This window comes from Agelaius phoeniceus, chromosome 3 (genome assembly GCF_051311805.1).
Source record: "Agelaius phoeniceus isolate bAgePho1 chromosome 3, bAgePho1.hap1, whole genome shotgun sequence".
Classification (NCBI taxonomy): Eukaryota; Metazoa; Chordata; class Aves; order Passeriformes; family Icteridae; genus Agelaius; species Agelaius phoeniceus.
In genome coordinates this window covers 45,555,634-45,571,758 of record NC_135267.1, presented here as the reverse complement: position 1 = coordinate 45,571,758, position 16,125 = coordinate 45,555,634, and the positions used below count along the sequence as shown (strand labels likewise).

General features: G+C 42.3%; 1 protein-coding gene across 6 annotated transcripts in view; it reads right to left on the bottom strand.

The window, feature by feature from the left end:
• ADGRF5 (adhesion G protein-coupled receptor F5) overlaps nucleotides 1-16,125 on the bottom strand; it is a 41,095-nt gene that overhangs the window by 2,276 nt on the left and 22,694 nt on the right. For 4 of the 6 annotated variants that reach the window (XM_077175163.1, XM_054628600.2, XM_077175164.1 and 1 more), the window contains 14 exons: nucleotides 15,830-15,957; nucleotides 15,323-15,381; nucleotides 14,517-14,659; nucleotides 13,474-13,680; nucleotides 11,360-11,593; nucleotides 9,833-9,997; nucleotides 9,483-9,701; nucleotides 9,006-9,224; nucleotides 7,640-7,792; nucleotides 6,208-6,404; nucleotides 5,450-5,629; nucleotides 2,625-3,995; nucleotides 1,616-1,657; nucleotides 1,458-1,517 (listed from right to left, as the gene is read on the bottom strand). In XM_077175163.1, the coding sequence (XP_077031278.1) occupies nucleotides 1,458-1,517; nucleotides 1,616-1,657; nucleotides 2,625-3,995; nucleotides 5,450-5,629; nucleotides 6,208-6,404; nucleotides 7,640-7,792; nucleotides 9,006-9,224; nucleotides 9,483-9,701; nucleotides 9,833-9,997; nucleotides 11,360-11,593; nucleotides 13,474-13,680; nucleotides 14,517-14,659; nucleotides 15,323-15,381; nucleotides 15,830-15,957 (3,377 nt within the window). The remainder of the gene's footprint in view (nucleotides 1-1,457; nucleotides 1,518-1,615; nucleotides 1,658-2,624; nucleotides 3,996-5,449; nucleotides 5,630-6,207; nucleotides 6,405-7,639; nucleotides 7,793-9,005; nucleotides 9,225-9,482; nucleotides 9,702-9,832; nucleotides 9,998-11,359; nucleotides 11,594-13,473; nucleotides 13,681-14,516; nucleotides 14,660-15,322; nucleotides 15,382-15,829; nucleotides 15,958-16,125) is intronic. The other 2 variants (XM_054628605.2, XM_077175165.1) reach the window with 2 other exon arrangements.

Genomic DNA, 16,125 nt, shown 5'->3' with positions numbered 1-16,125 from the left:
CGAGGCAAATTTTACTTGACACGCTAGAGGGCATTAGAACACAATCTTTGCAGTCCAGATGCAAAGGAAGGAAGGAACATTTTGCTGCTAAAATTAAGTTTCGGTTTTGGTTCTGGAGTGATTGGAGAATTTAACGTGATTCCTCCAAGGATGTATTAAAAAAGGCATGAAAACCACATCTTTTTCTCTTCAGTCCTTCTTTGTTATTTAGTTGTACTTTGGTGGGGGAAATAAGGCAGTGTTTTGTATTGTCACCTATATCATAAGGTGGTAGAGAAAGAAGGTAAATGAATCACATATAAAACGCTTAACAAAAGACTTTGATATTGCTTTATTTGCTCATTCTCAGACCTCAACAGGCTGGAGAAATGTAATGACAGGAATCTTACGAAGTTCAGCAAAGGGAAGTTCAAAGTCCTCCTGCCCCTGGGGAGGACCAAACCCAATGCCAGGACATACTCAGGGCTGTCTGATTAGGACAGAGTAAAGATGGAGCCAGATTTTTCTCCTTGGTGCCCAGTGGAAGGACAAGAGGCTTTGAGAACAAATGGAAATCCCACTTAAGATGAAACTCTTTCACTGTGAAGGTGGTCAAACACAGGAAAAGGCTGTACATAGAGCTTGTGGTGTCTCCATCCTTGGAGCTACTCAAACCTAACTGGACACAGCTCTGAGCTCTAGCTGACCATGCTCTGATGGAAATGTGGTGCAAGATGATCTCTGGGGGTAGTTTCCAATTTCAGCAATTCCTGCAGAAACTGGAGTGATTTGATCCAATGCTGTTCTTCTGAACTGACAGTTCAACCTTAATGGACTCCTTAATTCCTTTGAGCCTGTGTTCTCATCTTCTTAATTATCCTTGCTTTTAAGTCGGCTTCCTAGGTCTTTAGCAATACCTGTACAGGCTCTTCTGAATAAACCCTGTTCAGATACCAATATAAAATCAAGCTTTATTGTCATATAAGGGTGATGCCAGCACCATTGGCAGCTCAGGAAGAGGGGGGGGGTGGGTGTTGGAACCAGATGATCTTGAAGGTCCATTTCAACCCAAAGCTTACTAAGTTTCTTACACATCCTTACACACCTTTTTGTTAAGGTGTTATAAATGCAGAAGTGTAAAATGAAACAATAGTTCCCCAAGAAGTTCCCCTTGCATTTCTCTCAGATTGTGAATAAATACTAGTGCAAAAAAAATTCTGTTTTCTAACTAAAAGTTTTCAGTTACATTTTCTAGTTTCTTTCTTGTGGAATTTAAATCAAATGTCCACTAACTGCCTTCTCATTTTTTACCAATTATAGTGAAAATAATGAACTTTTAAAAAGGGGATATAATCATATTTATGTTGTTAGTGTCCTCTGTGACTTGTTCTAATAAATGATCCAGAATTTAAAGTGCACTGGACAAAAATAGACTACTCAGGAGTAACTGAAATGCTTTTTTAGGTCAAGATTCTAACCTTTGATTGCTGTGAACTCCATTTGGATGATGAATTCCTCTTCAATAGGGCTTCTTGTATCTATTTGTTAAAAAAATTAGTCAATCAGTAAATACAGAAATTCTGTTCAAATTCCAACAGTATTTTGACATAATGTAAGAAATAGTTGGAATCCTTACCTTCTTATCCCAGAGAGTCCCAAACACCAAAATGAATAATCCCTAGGAGACAGATAATTACATTCATTTTGATGACAGCAATCTTTAATTTCAATATCTCATAAATATCTCCAACATTGTCCATTTAAACTATTAAATGGTACTATTTAAACTTTGAACTCTTTGATACGGAGCATTTTTCTAACTGCTTATCACATAGGGACTGCTCATTTGGCAGCTCCCCAGGCCTGGTCTATTTAAATTCTGTGTTGATCTGGTCTACAAACTGACACAGATAGTTTGGTAGCACTAAATGTATTTGGAAAAAGGAATGTGTATGTACGGAAGACATGCTCTACCTGTGCTCTCCAGACAAACTAGGAGGTTCCAAGAAAAAGGCCAGTGAGTTTGGTTTGAAGAAAACAGTTTTGATGCCTCTCTTAACAATGGGAAATCTTAAGTATTCTCTTTAAAGAGAGAGTACACAAAACTATATTGTCCTTAAGAAACTTCCTTGTATTGGGATCCTACTGACCACCTAAATACATGGCAAAAGTCATACTGACTGAAAACTCTTAATGGTATATTTTTGTCAGTTCTTCTCTTTATCATTAGTACTCAGCTGATCTTGGTGACTTTCTTGTGGTTTATACTGAAACCCAAAAAAGGCATAACACGATACCTCCAGCTGCACTATAAATGGAAACAGGGATGCTGAAGTTTGCCCACCTGAACACAACAGGGCTGTTTTCCTGGTCTTCAGCAGTGAAGTTGATCCCAAAACTACTGGCAAAGTAGGGAGTTATCTTTAGGCCAGCTTTGTCTATATGGCACATCTGCTAAGGCAGCTGAGAATATGAAATACTGCTGAATTCCTGGAATGGCTTTCCCAAAGAGCCCTTTTGGAATAAGGATGTGTTAGGCAAATTTAAGCTTTTCCCTGGTGTTCTTATGCCCTGCCAAGCACACCACTGCAATAATGTCTCCATGTTAAATCATAACAGAGGAAACAAAAATGCGCACAACTCACCTGCAAAGCATTGAGCAGACTAAAGAGGATGTGGAAAGCTGGATTACTGTTTTTGATGATGATGGCAAGGCCAAAACCCCAGGTGAGGCCTAACAGTGGTGTCAGGATGGCCACGCTTTTGCCAATTTGCAACAGAGATTTCCTCTCCTGCCTGCTTGACCTATCCCCAATAGTTGGCCTCAGTATTTTTATTATAACAACTGCGGCAATGAACAAGTTCGTGGCCACAATGATCAAGGCAGGTATGACAAAGGCCAGGAGAGCTTTGCTGTCCTGCCAGTTGAGCCAGCAGACATTCTTTCTTGTGTAACTGTTCTTTGGCAGTGTGACAGCGATGGTGGTGACTGCAATGACAAAGGGGCACACGTATCCCAGGCAGAATGCCACCGTCTTCTGAGCAGTCTTACTCGTGTTGTGTAAGATGAACACCAGTCTGTAGAAAAGGATGAGGCCCAGGCTCAGCATCCAGAAAAAGACACATAGGTAGAAAAAATGGATGAAGAAGGTGGCCATGATACAGATGTCTCTGCTCATCTGCTGGTTTTGATCCATGATGGAGGCAGTGACAATGAACCAAACGTCAGCAATCAGCAGGGATGTAGCAATGTTGAGAATACAGACATGGCGCATGTAGGAGGTTGTGTTGTTTGTCACGTACTTCCAGACCAAGGATTCAATTATGATGCAGACCACCAAGCTCACTATTGAAATGGCCAGGCCAGCGTAGGAAATATAACTTTCAAAGATTAGCTCGGAGGATCTATCAGGTGACATCAGGATGGAGAATGATGTCAAGTGATTGCAGGAGCAAATGACATAATGTTCTGACTCTGTGGGTGTGCAGCCATGATCATCCCAGTCCCCACTGTGATTGTTGAGTGTGAAGTTCCAAAAGACACACTTGGGCATCTTTAGAGACAAGTTTTCCTTTGCAAATGTCATATTAATAGCAAACTTCTGGCTCCTGTGGCTGCTCAAAGTTGTTGTTATCAATAAACCATTCACATATTCAAATGTTTTCCGGGGCAAAACATGTCCAAGTTTTGAGTACATCACACTGACAATGGTTGAATTTTGGGTTAGAGCCTGGATTTCAGCTTCACTAATGAGCACATTGACTGTGAGGTTTCCTGCACTGCGGAAGTCCTTGTTATAAGCTGTGTTGTTATTTTCCTTGACAACTACCCCTTGGAGCTGAACGCTGTTTGCAGAGACAGAAGGAATGGTGTTATTAACTGGTTGGAGGTTCAAGGAAAACTTTTCTACCGACTGTAGTAACAAAGAACTTTGTCGTGTCTTCTCTTTATTCAGGTCTTCCCAAACTTCAGTTGTGGAATCGTCAACAATTAAGTCCACTGTGGATAAGAAATTCTGGAACAACAACAGAATAATGCAGTTACTGAAATCCCACACAATTAATTGTTGTTTCTGATGGTAATTTATGCATGGTCCTAGAAGTGCCTTTTAAAAAAGCCCAGCATTTTCTTATTTTGCTCAGTCCAGGTCAAGTTCTTCAGTTGTTAACCCTCTGCATACTCTGTTTGCACGTTAAGGTTTCCAAAAGCAGAGCTGTGTGACTATTTTTTTATATATTATTTGGTACTTTGGCATTGTTTGGCATTTTTAGCATCTCCAGCCTTCTTTCCTTTCTTTCTCAGTGTTCTTGCTGTCTTTGATTTCTTGGTGTCTCATGTAGGGCTTTCTATCTATCTATGACTATCAAACCTTTTTGCACTTTTCTGTTAGAAGAACAGTGCTTTTCCTCTGGACCTCATAATCAAGGTTCCCAATTATTTCTAAGGTTTCTTCTGTTATTCATTTGTTGTTACATTCAGCTTATTTTTCTTGCTTGATCATGGCTCCTGGAATTTACTCTCCCTATTCCCATTTCACCCTTTTTTCCTATTCCTACTTCTACTCATGGAATCATAGAATCACAGAATGGTTTTGACATTTAAAGGTCATCCAGTCCAACCCCCCTTCCAGGTGGGAGGGACATCCAGCTTCATCTTGGACACTTCCAGGGTTTAGGGCATCCACAACTTCTCTGGTAAATCTATTCCAGTGCCTTACTGCCCTCACAGCAAAAAATTTATTCCTAATACATAATCCAAACCCACCCTCTTTCAGTTTAAACAATTTTTTCTTGTCCTGTCACTACAGGCCTTGATAAAAAGCCTTTTTATAAGTCTCCTTTAAGTACTGAAAAGCTGCAATAAGTTCTTCCCTGAGTCTTCTCTTCTCAAGGCTGGACAACCCCAACTCTCTCAGCCTGCCCACACAGGAGACCTGCTCCAGCCCTCTGACCATTTCTGTGACTCTCCTTTGGACCCATTCCAGCATGTCCACATCCTTGTTGCCCTGTGGACCCCAGAGGTGGATGGAGTGCTCCAGGTGGGATCTCACCAGAGCAGAGTAGAGGGACAGAATCACCTTCCTCCACCTGCTGGTCACATTCCCTGTTAAGCAGCCCGGGACATGTTTGGGTGTCTGGGCTGCAAGAGCACATTGCTTGCTCACGTCCAATTTTTTGTCCATCATCCCTTGTCCTTTCCTGTCTTAGAATGCCGCAGATATCCATGTGTTCCTAAAATATTTCTAATTGCTAAGCAGCTTCTCTTTCATGCATAGACTCCTTGTCCTCATCATTTTGAGTTTTCATAAACTTCTCTGTATCTTTGCTGTCACTTCATCTATTCCCTTAATACTGTCCTGATCTTGATCCTAAGCAAGCGTGAAACTTCTTCAGGGAAAACATCATCCTCTCTGACAAAAGAGGCCAAAGGGCTTGGTCGGTGTAGATAAGACTTAAAATAAAACCTTACCTGCATAGGGAGCTCCTTTGCCTCAAGTGGGATAGAGGAGACCATATCCAGGATGGTAACAATTGCACCTAGGTTTGCTGAAGAATTGGTTATTGTGGTTAGCTCCTTTTTTGTCTGTTCCTTAAGCTGTTCAAGGTAGATGGGTAGTTGAGCTTTTGCCTCAGTGCTGCTGACCAAGGACTGGAACAGAAATAACAGCACATCACATAGGAAATCCTCTAACCTGGCTGACATAAAGGTGACTCTGGATGGTTTGTGGATGGGAAGAGCACTGTGGGATGATACCAAGGCTGAAAACCAAGGCCTGGCACCCATCTGTCAAGTGCAGTGACCAAGGGTGTGGGCACTGTAGGAAGGGCCTGGGGATGAGGCTGGGCAGTGGTCCAGAGTTAATCCTACAGCCTCACTGTTGGTGTGCTCTATAATAGGCTCTGGGCTTGTGCCTGAGCATAGCTCAGGGAACACTCCAGGCCAGGAACTGCTCCTTATGGATGCCATGGACAAGGTCACCTTGCCTGGGAACAGAGCATTCATGTGTATGGACATTATCCATGCAGTGCCTCAGGCCCTCTGTGTCCTGGGAGGGGCCTCAGCTCTTTTGGCTGGTGTAAATAAAGCCAAACATTCTTCATATCTTTAAAAAGAAACTTTCAAATGCTTCATATATTTTAGATTACGATAAGCAAAAATCATGTCACCAATACTTTTTCTCCCCACCCAGCTCCCCATCCCAGACTCCACAGACCCATGAGTGTTACCTCAGCACCACTCAGCAGGTCGTTTATTGGTCCAGACAGGCAGTTGTTCCTTAGAGGCTTCCATGAGCTGTTGATGCACTGGTAAGTTATATTGCCTCGAGTAAAACCTTCTGGATTTTTTACATCACAGCATGGCTTTATTAATATGGCGTTTTCTGTTCCAATGCCCAAGCTGTCTGAGCAGGAAACTTTCTGACCTGTACAGAGAGGAGACAGAGATAGAAAATAAGAAGCAGGAAGATGAATGAATTTCCCCCACAAAATTTGTGATCTATTCAAAGATCTTTAAATTAGGATTTCAGTTTACTGTTTTCATTAATTGTGATCTTTCAGGGTGTATATGTCTCACGTTCCTTATTTTTATGAATCAGGAAATTAAAAAGGCAACCTAAAAAAGCTCCAATTTTGAGTACTGAATCCAATCAACAAACCAGCACCCAAAGACTTAAATTTATCTGTTAAACTACAGGGTTAGACAGAGCTGGAGTGGGATTATATTGAACATCAAGAGAACAATAATTAATACAAAATTTATTCTGTTAAGGTACTCAGTACTGCTGTAGTACTAACAGGAAATTCATTAAGACCTTCATAGTGAGGCCTCAACACCTTTTTGATGAACCGTGGGTGTTGCTAATTGTGTTTGATTGGCTTAGTCATATCAGTAAGTATCTGCTGATTAAAGTGATTAAAGTAATTAAAGTAATTAAAGTGTCTGCATATTTATTGCCTAAGAGAGTGAAATCTGGCAGATACAGTGATTCAACTGTAGGTACCACTGCTGTGGAAAAAAGAACATTTCTGCATCAGGGAGATGTGCAAGATTTCTTCTTTTCCAATTTAGAATAAAAAGAGCTGAAATATCCAAACTCTTGTCAGAACTAAACATCAAAGCTGGATTTAGCAATGCTGAATTCTAACTACAAAACATTCCCCGCAGAGCTGACTGGAAGCTGCCCTGGTCTCTGCAGCACCTCACAGAGGTTGCCCTTCTTGTGTTCAAAGTGGAAATGCTCTCCCACAGGCTGTCCTCCTGTGCCTGATGAGGCACCACAGTCTTTGATCCTTGCTAAATTGTTAGCAAGGAAGCTGGAAACTGCATGACCACATTTCAACACAGAGGATGAAGCTTGGTGGTGCAGCCTGCAATAGTGATTAAATTGTCACTGTTTTGGAACATACTGGGTCCACTCTCAAACACAGCAAAGACAACCAAAGACAACACATCTCGTCTATTTTTTTTTTAATTACATAAAACCCGATATTTTCCTCTGTGTGTAAAAATTTCCCATGAGAAAAGGAGACAAAAGTTCTTGGATAACAAAAACCTGTATCTGTTAGATGTCACTGGTGATGAATTTGTGGCACCTGATTCAATAAAGATATTGTAATGTCCTATATAACAGCTATAAACAGTAACTTTTCTCCTTACCAGGTATCAAGTGCAGTCTTATCTGTTCACTGTCAACTCCCTGTCCGATGACGTTGACAAATTTGCAATACGCCAAAACCTTTTTCTCTTTGTTGCATTCTTTTTCTGTGTGATTGTACATGTAGCAAAGCAAATTGTCTTTTTCCCTTTCCTCTGTATGGATGGATGAAGACAGGTTAACACAGATTTGGGGTCAGCCAACTAAAACCAGCAGAAAGCATTGACAAAACTTTATTTCCTGTGGGCACTAGAAAAAAAACAACTTTCCTTTGTGAAAAAGCTCCCTCTCTGTATGCTGATCTGTCCCTCTGTAATAAATCTGGCAGCTGCTGCATGATCAATACATTTTCATTTACTGCTGTGTGAGCAAATCCTCCCCAAACCCTCTTAACTGTGCAGTAATCAAAATTTGCTTTGAAAATAATTTTTGAGAATACTCTTCCTGCCTTTACCACAAGTGTTTCAGTTAAGCTGGGATAGTGTTTGGCTGTTCTTACATGGTTTCTTTGAACTCAGGATCTGTGCCACACTCCACTGCCCTTCAGTATGCCTGTGCCTGAGGGTGGGTCTCCAGCTGCAGTCTCTTCCAACAACATCTTGCCTTTTTCTTAGCTACTGAAGTCCTCAGTCTCCACCTGCTTTACTACTCAGCCTATTATTTTTGCACTCCTGCGTGTTTCCTGAGTTATTTTTGGTAGATCATATTTGCCTTTTTTTTTTTTTCAAAGTAACATTTTTATAATTCACTCAAAAAATTCTGGTGTATAAAAAGCAACTTGCTTGAAAACTTGTAGTATATAAAAACACGTCAGGGAAGTTGCAGAATTGCCCTAAATTTGAAGACATAGAAGCGTAGGCTTTTGTATTGTTAAAGATGTGCTCCCTGTATTTTCAAAGAAAATGGAGTAGTTTTTTTGAATTGCATTCTTAATGGGTTACTCGACATTTTTCAATATTTAGTAGATTTTCTTAAGTAACGTTTTCTCAGTATTCATTTTAAAAAGTGGCAGAATGGAAGATAAAAACAAATAAAAAGAGTTCAGCAATTCCCAAGCTGTAGAAGGATCAGGATGCTAGGCAGGATTCTCCCTGCCTAGCAAGTCAAACCAAATGTTGAGTTTACCTATTATGTATTTTTCACTATAGCAGTGACTTCAGTATTAATCCCAGACGTGTTCCCCAGGCATGCTCAACATCCTAAAAAAAGTCCATTTCTCTTTTTTTGCACCCTCAGAAGTGCTCTTGGGTTGTCATGAAAGCAGTAAACATGACTTGTTTACACAGACCTAACTGAAAACAAAACACCCAGAGACTGGGTTGTGACACAGAGTGAAACTAATGATTCTGCAAATTTATTGTGTCTTACCAGCTTGAAATTCATTTTGTTGAACCACAAATGTAACCCTGTAGTCTCCCACAGTCTTTGCACTTATGCAGCACTCCAGAGCATGCGGCACTTGGCACTGTATCGATGTTGCAATGGGGTCTATCAGGATGTTCTTCTTCAGGGGCAAGGAAACCACCTCGATGGTAATGTTGGCAGAACTGTCCAGGTTTTTCTGGGAGAATGTGCAGATGTAGGTGCCTAAAAGAAGTGATACAAAACCATGTCTCAGTCAACAGAAGTGCTCCTCAGCTTTTGCATGGTCATGAATGATGAACAAATACAATTCTGTTGGCAACATCAAGCCTTGGTGTCCTCCAACACTTAAAATTTTAACCCTGGGGGCTTTTTATTTATTGTGGCCAGGCTGCACAGTGATTTGCAGGGCTCAGGATGCTGTAAATTATCCGGTACAGAGATTACATTGCCTTTGTAGCCAATGAGACCAGATTTACTCACCTCTCCAGTACTGTGAGGCAGACTTCACTGTGAGCACAGACATGGCTGAGAATTCGCTATTTTGGATGCACGTATCACAGTCTACTGTTTTTGTGTCATTTCCAGACTGGATTTTCCAACTAATGCTGTCATAATTGCTCACATCACTTTCACATGTTACATTGAACCCGTATCCCTCGGAAACTGTTGAGTTTGTGCTTGAAGATATTGTTATGTGGGCTGAGACAACACAGGACAAAAGTCACATTAGTGAGAGTTACTTTTAATCGTTTTCTCACAAATTCTGTGTGCCACAGAGGCCATCTGTACATTAAAGAGCTGTTGCTCTGTGACAAGTCCCTGCCCCTCACCTTTCCGCAGGTACGTGACTGCGATGCTTCGAGCGCGCCTGGCTCCGTGCCCGGTCTCCATCTCACACGTGTATGTGGTCACTGCACCTGACTTCTCAGGGGGGCACAGGGACTCACTGATGTTGAGCTGGTATCCAGTGCAGTTTCCACTCAAGATGGTTACTCCTAGGGAGCAATAAGCATTGTTTAAAGGGCTATGGACATCCAAAAATACCTCTGAAAAGCACAAGCAATTACTCCAGCCATGGAAACCCCTGTGGGTTTGTATGTAATTGACATCATGGCACTTTTAACTCATCATCACTGAAGTTCATTCACATCTTTTGCTGTGGCAACACTCACAGAGTGGCAGCACACAGCTCTGTGCTGAGATTCCTCCTGCCAAAACCAGCCAGAACGCAACCACACTGCTTGGAAATCTCAGGGTCAATCAAAATGAAGAGTATTCTGGTTAAGCCTAACCTCATTATCTGTCATATTTAGGGTGAGTAAAGGTAAGTAAAACAGGAGTAAACACTGCAGATTTTAATGTCTAATTTTGAAATAAAAATGTGGAGGTACTTGACACTCATTCAATTTAAAATCTGAAGAGTGCTGGTTTAGCTGCGAGCACTAAAGCTGTCCCACGCTGCAGCTGGCAGCACAGCTGACATGAGAGCAGAGCAGAGTTCCTGGGGGAAAGCCTGGCCACAGGGAATGAGGGGTAAAACAGCCCATTGCAGTGGGCCAGGATCCCCTCTCCCTGCAAGCACTGCTGCACTCTGGTAACTGTCCTTTGAGGAAGTGGGGGCATGCATGACCTTTGAAGATTTTATCTCAGTTTGCTGTCCTGCTTTCTGCAAAGTTTCATTTACGGCCAATAGTTAACAATAAACAGTTACTTCATACTCATAAAATATTAAGAGGGGCAATAGACCGTTTAGGGTGATGGTTCATAGACATTTATGAGCAGTTCTGTTCATGATACTTTGTAGCTCTTTGTAGTACACTTGGTGCCTTATTAACTCTGTATATTGGAGAGCCTTACGGGATGCCTCTGACTCAACTGGTATGTGAGGTATCACAGCTACAGGTGGAGAGACAAACAGTGCTCATATTTATCTGCATTGCAGCTGTTTCACAGTGTAGCACTTGTACCTCATGACTGCCAAATCTCAGTATGTGCTACATGAAAGATCTTTGTACCCCAAGGGTGATTCCACAGATAGCAGTACAGGCTGATTTGCTCTCATCCCTGCACTCAAAATTAGACCATGCAGAAATAAACTTTCTGGAAGAAGCTGGTGTGTTGCTGGTCCAGGCAGCTGTTTCCATCCAGGATGGCACAGTTTAAGGCATCAGTGTATGGAGATGCCTGAAACCCCACTGGCACCTGCACAACACATACAGAGTCTGTCCTTCCCCCTGCCACTTTTGGAGCATACCCTGTATTCATTCATCCTAGGACTTTGGGGCAGCCACTTAGGAGGAGACTTTTGATCAGTGAGCAAACCTAGCAGGTGGAAGCCAACCTTTTGTTAATCTTACCTGTAATGTTGATTGTTCCATTTACTTTCCAGGATACTTTAAGTGATGTCAAGTGTCTGTCAATGCAACAGGACAGCTGAAGACCCTTTGCTTGCACTTCAGGACTGTTACATGTGACATCGATTTCCTCCAAGTTTGGAGTGACATGCAGTGGAAAGACAGATATTGTTTCTGTGCCATTGTGTATCTCTGTGTGATACAGACCACTCCTTATGAACACGCAGCTATAGGAACCTGTGAAGCATAAACAACAGTTTTTGCTGAGTTTGCCTTTATTTTGGAATTAGGAACTACTTCCACAGCTGGTTTTCACATGTCCCTGCTCTGCAGTGGCTCTGCTACTTGCTGATCAATATGTATCCTCAGGTCACCTGCAGAATGCTTTCTGCAAACCCCTGGTGCCAAATGGATCTAGATTAGGATTCACTGTTGATGGGTACCTGAGATATGTGTTCTCAGACCAAAATACTTCAAATCTGGCTGAGTAGGTGGTTTTGGGATCTGTATATTGCCACAGTCCTTCTGGCAGCAGTATGTCATGGTAAAAAGATTCCTACGGAGAATAGGTGACAAGAGAAGTGCCCAGGGCGGACTCCACCAGAACTGGCCTCAGAGTGGAGGCTCTCAAGCTGCTCAGAAGGCACTGCCGAACAGAGCAGAGTATTTATCACAGAATCACAGAGTATGCTGAGTTGGAAGAGACCTGTCAGGATTATTGAGCCTAACTCTTGGCCCTGCACAGGACACCGTGTGCCTGGGAGATTTGTTCAAACACTTATTGAGCTCTCAGGCTTGGTGCTGTTACCACTGCCCTTGGGAACCTACTCAACCACCCTCTGAGTGAAAAACTGTTCTCAGTTATCCAAAACCTCCCCAGACTCAGCTTCATGCCAGCTCCTTGAGTCCTGTCCCTGGTCACCAGGGAGAACAGATCTGTACCTGCCCCTCTGCTTCCTCTCATGAGGAAGTTGAAGACCACAATGAGGTGTCCCCTCAGTCTCCTCAATGCTGAACAGACCAAATGACCTCAGCTCCTTCTCATACATCTTACCCTTCAGCCCCTTCACCATCCTTGTGGCCTCCTTTGGACTCTGTCCAATAGCTTGATGCCTTTATTGTATTTTGGTGCCCAAAACTGCCCCCAGGACTTGAAGTGAGGTCTCCCCAACCTAAAGCAGAGCAGGACAATCCCCTCTCTTGCCCGTCTGGCAATGCTGTGCCTGATGCCCCCTCAGGACATGGCTGTCTCTCCTGGGCACTGCTGACTCACATTCAACTTGCCACTGACCAGGACCCACAGGTTCCTTTCTCTTTATCAGCCACTCTCTCAGGCACCAGTCCCCTGGATGCAGCCAGGCTTGGTTTTGAGATTGGCAATAGGAGCTCCAAATTTCCCACATATTTTAAGTATGTGGACTTCCCTTCCCCACTGGGATGGACAAATGAGCAGACCACTTACATAGGAGTGGAAACATCCAGGTTCAGGGCATCCTCAGTCCGAAGAATTTTGGATCCACTATTCCTACTTCACATACATGGGCCCAAATACCTGATCACAGGCTACCCTTTTTGAAGTTGAATGTAGAATTCATGGTCCAAAGACACGAACTGAGTGGAAGCTTGAGCCCAAGCTCTGATAATACATAATAATTCCCCTGATAGATCCTCCCAGAAAAATGCTGTCAGTTTACCTGTTTCTGATTTTCAAAAATCCCTAAACATGCAAAACTCTAGCTCTGAGCTCTGATTTAGCTAGGTCATGTGTGTGTAGGGGGCAAGGGCATTAAGGACAAATTCAACTACAGCCTCCAGCCACCACACCAAAAGGGTGGGAAGGCCTCACAGCCATGCAGTCACCACTATCTCCCTGGTAGGAAAATGAAGCCTGGCCCTTAGAACACCCAGTCATGTACCATCACTTCAGTCAGTTCACATCTTACTGGCAATGCCAGTCAATACGTAGATCACTAATGAAAATAACAGGAAAATTATGAAGGGCACTGTAATTTTCATATTTCCTCTAGAAAATGCAGCCACTGCATTCATATTTGCTTTTTATAGAACTAGCCACAATAAAGATTTAAATTTGCTGTTTTAACAATGGAAAATCATACCAGAATCCTTCATCGTAATGTTGGTAATTTTAAGAATTGATCTTCTGGATGCTAAAACTGTCTCTATGGAGTACCGGGAGCCAGCTGAGATGGTCTGGTCAAAGTGATACCAGGTCACATTGGAAAATGTTGAATTTATCTCACAGGTCAGTCTTACTGTGTCCCCTTCAAAAATGTTCGAGGGTTTCACGGTGAAGTTTGTCTGATCTGGGAAGACAGAGAGCAACATTCTGCATTACTGTCACTTCAGCTCACATCTTTATGGTGTCTTTCATCTTATAGGGGTCCCAGGTGCTTCGTGTCAGCTGCAGGGTACCACCTCTGATACAGGCCATGGGATTTTCCCCTCAACATATTCTTTTAGTATCTTTCTCAGCTAAAAATTCCAGAAGGTTTTATGCAGAGTTAGAAGAATTATTATCACCACCACTACTTTCTAATTAGATTAGCTGGGAGGAGAAGCAACCAGGTTGAAGTAATCCTCTGGGACAGACAGTCCAGCACTTGGTGCACTGAGAGCAGAACACCTCCAGGGCACTTGATCAGCATCTGAGTTGTAACACACTGTCCAGCAGCAGCATGGAAAATGTGCCAAGGAAGCCAAGGGGAATGTGTTGTCATGTAAACTGCTAGAGTTTTATGTTTTGCTTTAAAGAGTAGAAAGTGCTGACAGCCTGACATTCTTAGAGCTGTCTTGGTTCTGGAGGTGAATTAAGGGTGTTCAATCTTCCTCCCCTGGACTGACCACATCAGGGATCATTTAGAATAATTTAGGCTGGAAAAGACCCATGAAATAATCAAGTCCAACCAATAACTGGAGTGGAGTAGCTGGAAGTGTTTGGTTTTTCATGGGAGGTACTGCATGCATGGTCCTCTCATGAGGGTCCTAAGCTTTGGTGACACAGGATAAAATGAAACAGCTAAAAAGAAATGTTTCTTGAAAGTCCAGTGCCAAATCATCAACAGTATAGGGCAGCTACATGATTCAGGCAAAAAATACTAAAGTAAAGGTTGAAGGAAAGTACTGAGAGCTTTAAACTTACTAGTGATTACTCTTGTGAAGGTAGATGGCCTTAGCTGGTACGATGAATCCAGAAACTGTGGTACAGCTCTGTTGGAATCTCCAACCTGAGTGAAGCTTGCTGCTCCTGTTCTTACTTCATAGTTCACAAAAACACTTCCAGGGCTAAACAGATACAAGAATCACATGAGCACCAGAATTAAATATCCTTGTATATTAGTGCTTTTCTATGTTGTGGTGACCCATCTTGCATGGATGGGAAGACCTCACAGGATTCCCCTGTGAAGACTCCTCTTGGGACTCAAAACTTGCTCTGTTATACCAGAAAGTTGTGCTACAGCTCTTCCCTGAAAAGGAACACCTTTATGTGACACCTTCCTTGTCTGATGTTCATTTCTAGTAAACTTTCCTTAGAAACCTAAAATGCAGCTGCATTTAAATATGTGTGGACAGCAGCAATGTCTCTTTTATCCAAGGCTGTATCCAGAGTCAATGTACTATTCACCTTCCTTATGGCCTAGAAAGTGATAGGTTTATTTGCATTCTTTTCCCCCTTGGGTGGAGCTCAATCTTTTCCATAAAAGGCTTTCCTGCAGATGGGGAACAATTGTGTTTCTTGGACTTTTGCACAGTGATGAATTCTACCTACAATCCCATTTCCATGTTCATACTTGGGCTTTGCTTTGCAGTGATTATTCTGCTATTCAGTGTGTGCATGCTGGGAGTGGGTTCTAGGCAGAGTGAATGTAACCTTTGCTGACTTGTATCTCCTTGAGACTGGACAGGGAGATTTGTGTCTCCCAGGGAAAAATGAAATTATTTACTTACCTAAAACCTAATACTGTTGCCGATACAAAGCCTGGTAGACATCTGTAGCTGGCATTAAACTGTAAACAAAGACAGGTGAGATGGTGTAAGTCCTCTGTGTGTTACTGAAGTGTGCTTAAAATAGGAAACTCTCAATTCCTGATGTGAGTAAGGACATGTAACATATCTGATACAACGGGCCTGGTGCTCTCCTGGTGTCATGGAACACATTTCTGCTCATGGTTTCATTCCATGTGTACCCACATGGATTTAAGATAGGACCAATAATAGGATTTTTTTTTTCATGTTTTATATACAAAAGGTTCCTAAATACTTCCCAGTGTATTAAAATAAATGGGAATATTTTCATTGCCATCAATGGAGTCAGCTTTGCCCCACTTTGCAGCTCCCATTGCTGTACACTCCCCAGCTCCCCACAGAGACACTGACCACCCAGGCACTTGGGGTAAACACCACATTACTTAGGGGGCTCTCAGCCTTCAGAGATTAAAAAAATAAAGTCATTACTGCTTTTTCAAGGTCCGTTTTGTATTTTTGGTATAACAGAGAGGAAGAATCCTTGAGATCATCCTGGAAGTCTGAGTCAAGTCTGACTGACATATTCATTACAATGGGCTCTCCCATACCACATGACTCTGTAAGGAAAGACAGAAAAATAAATGCAAAATAATAAAAAACAATGCTTATGAGGTGAAAATCTGTCTAAAATCGGATGAGATTAAACTTTCTTGGCTCAATGAAAGCTGAAAGTCCCAAAGAGGCATGGGAGTGATTCCAGGAGTTGGGGCTCCAAATGCTCCAAA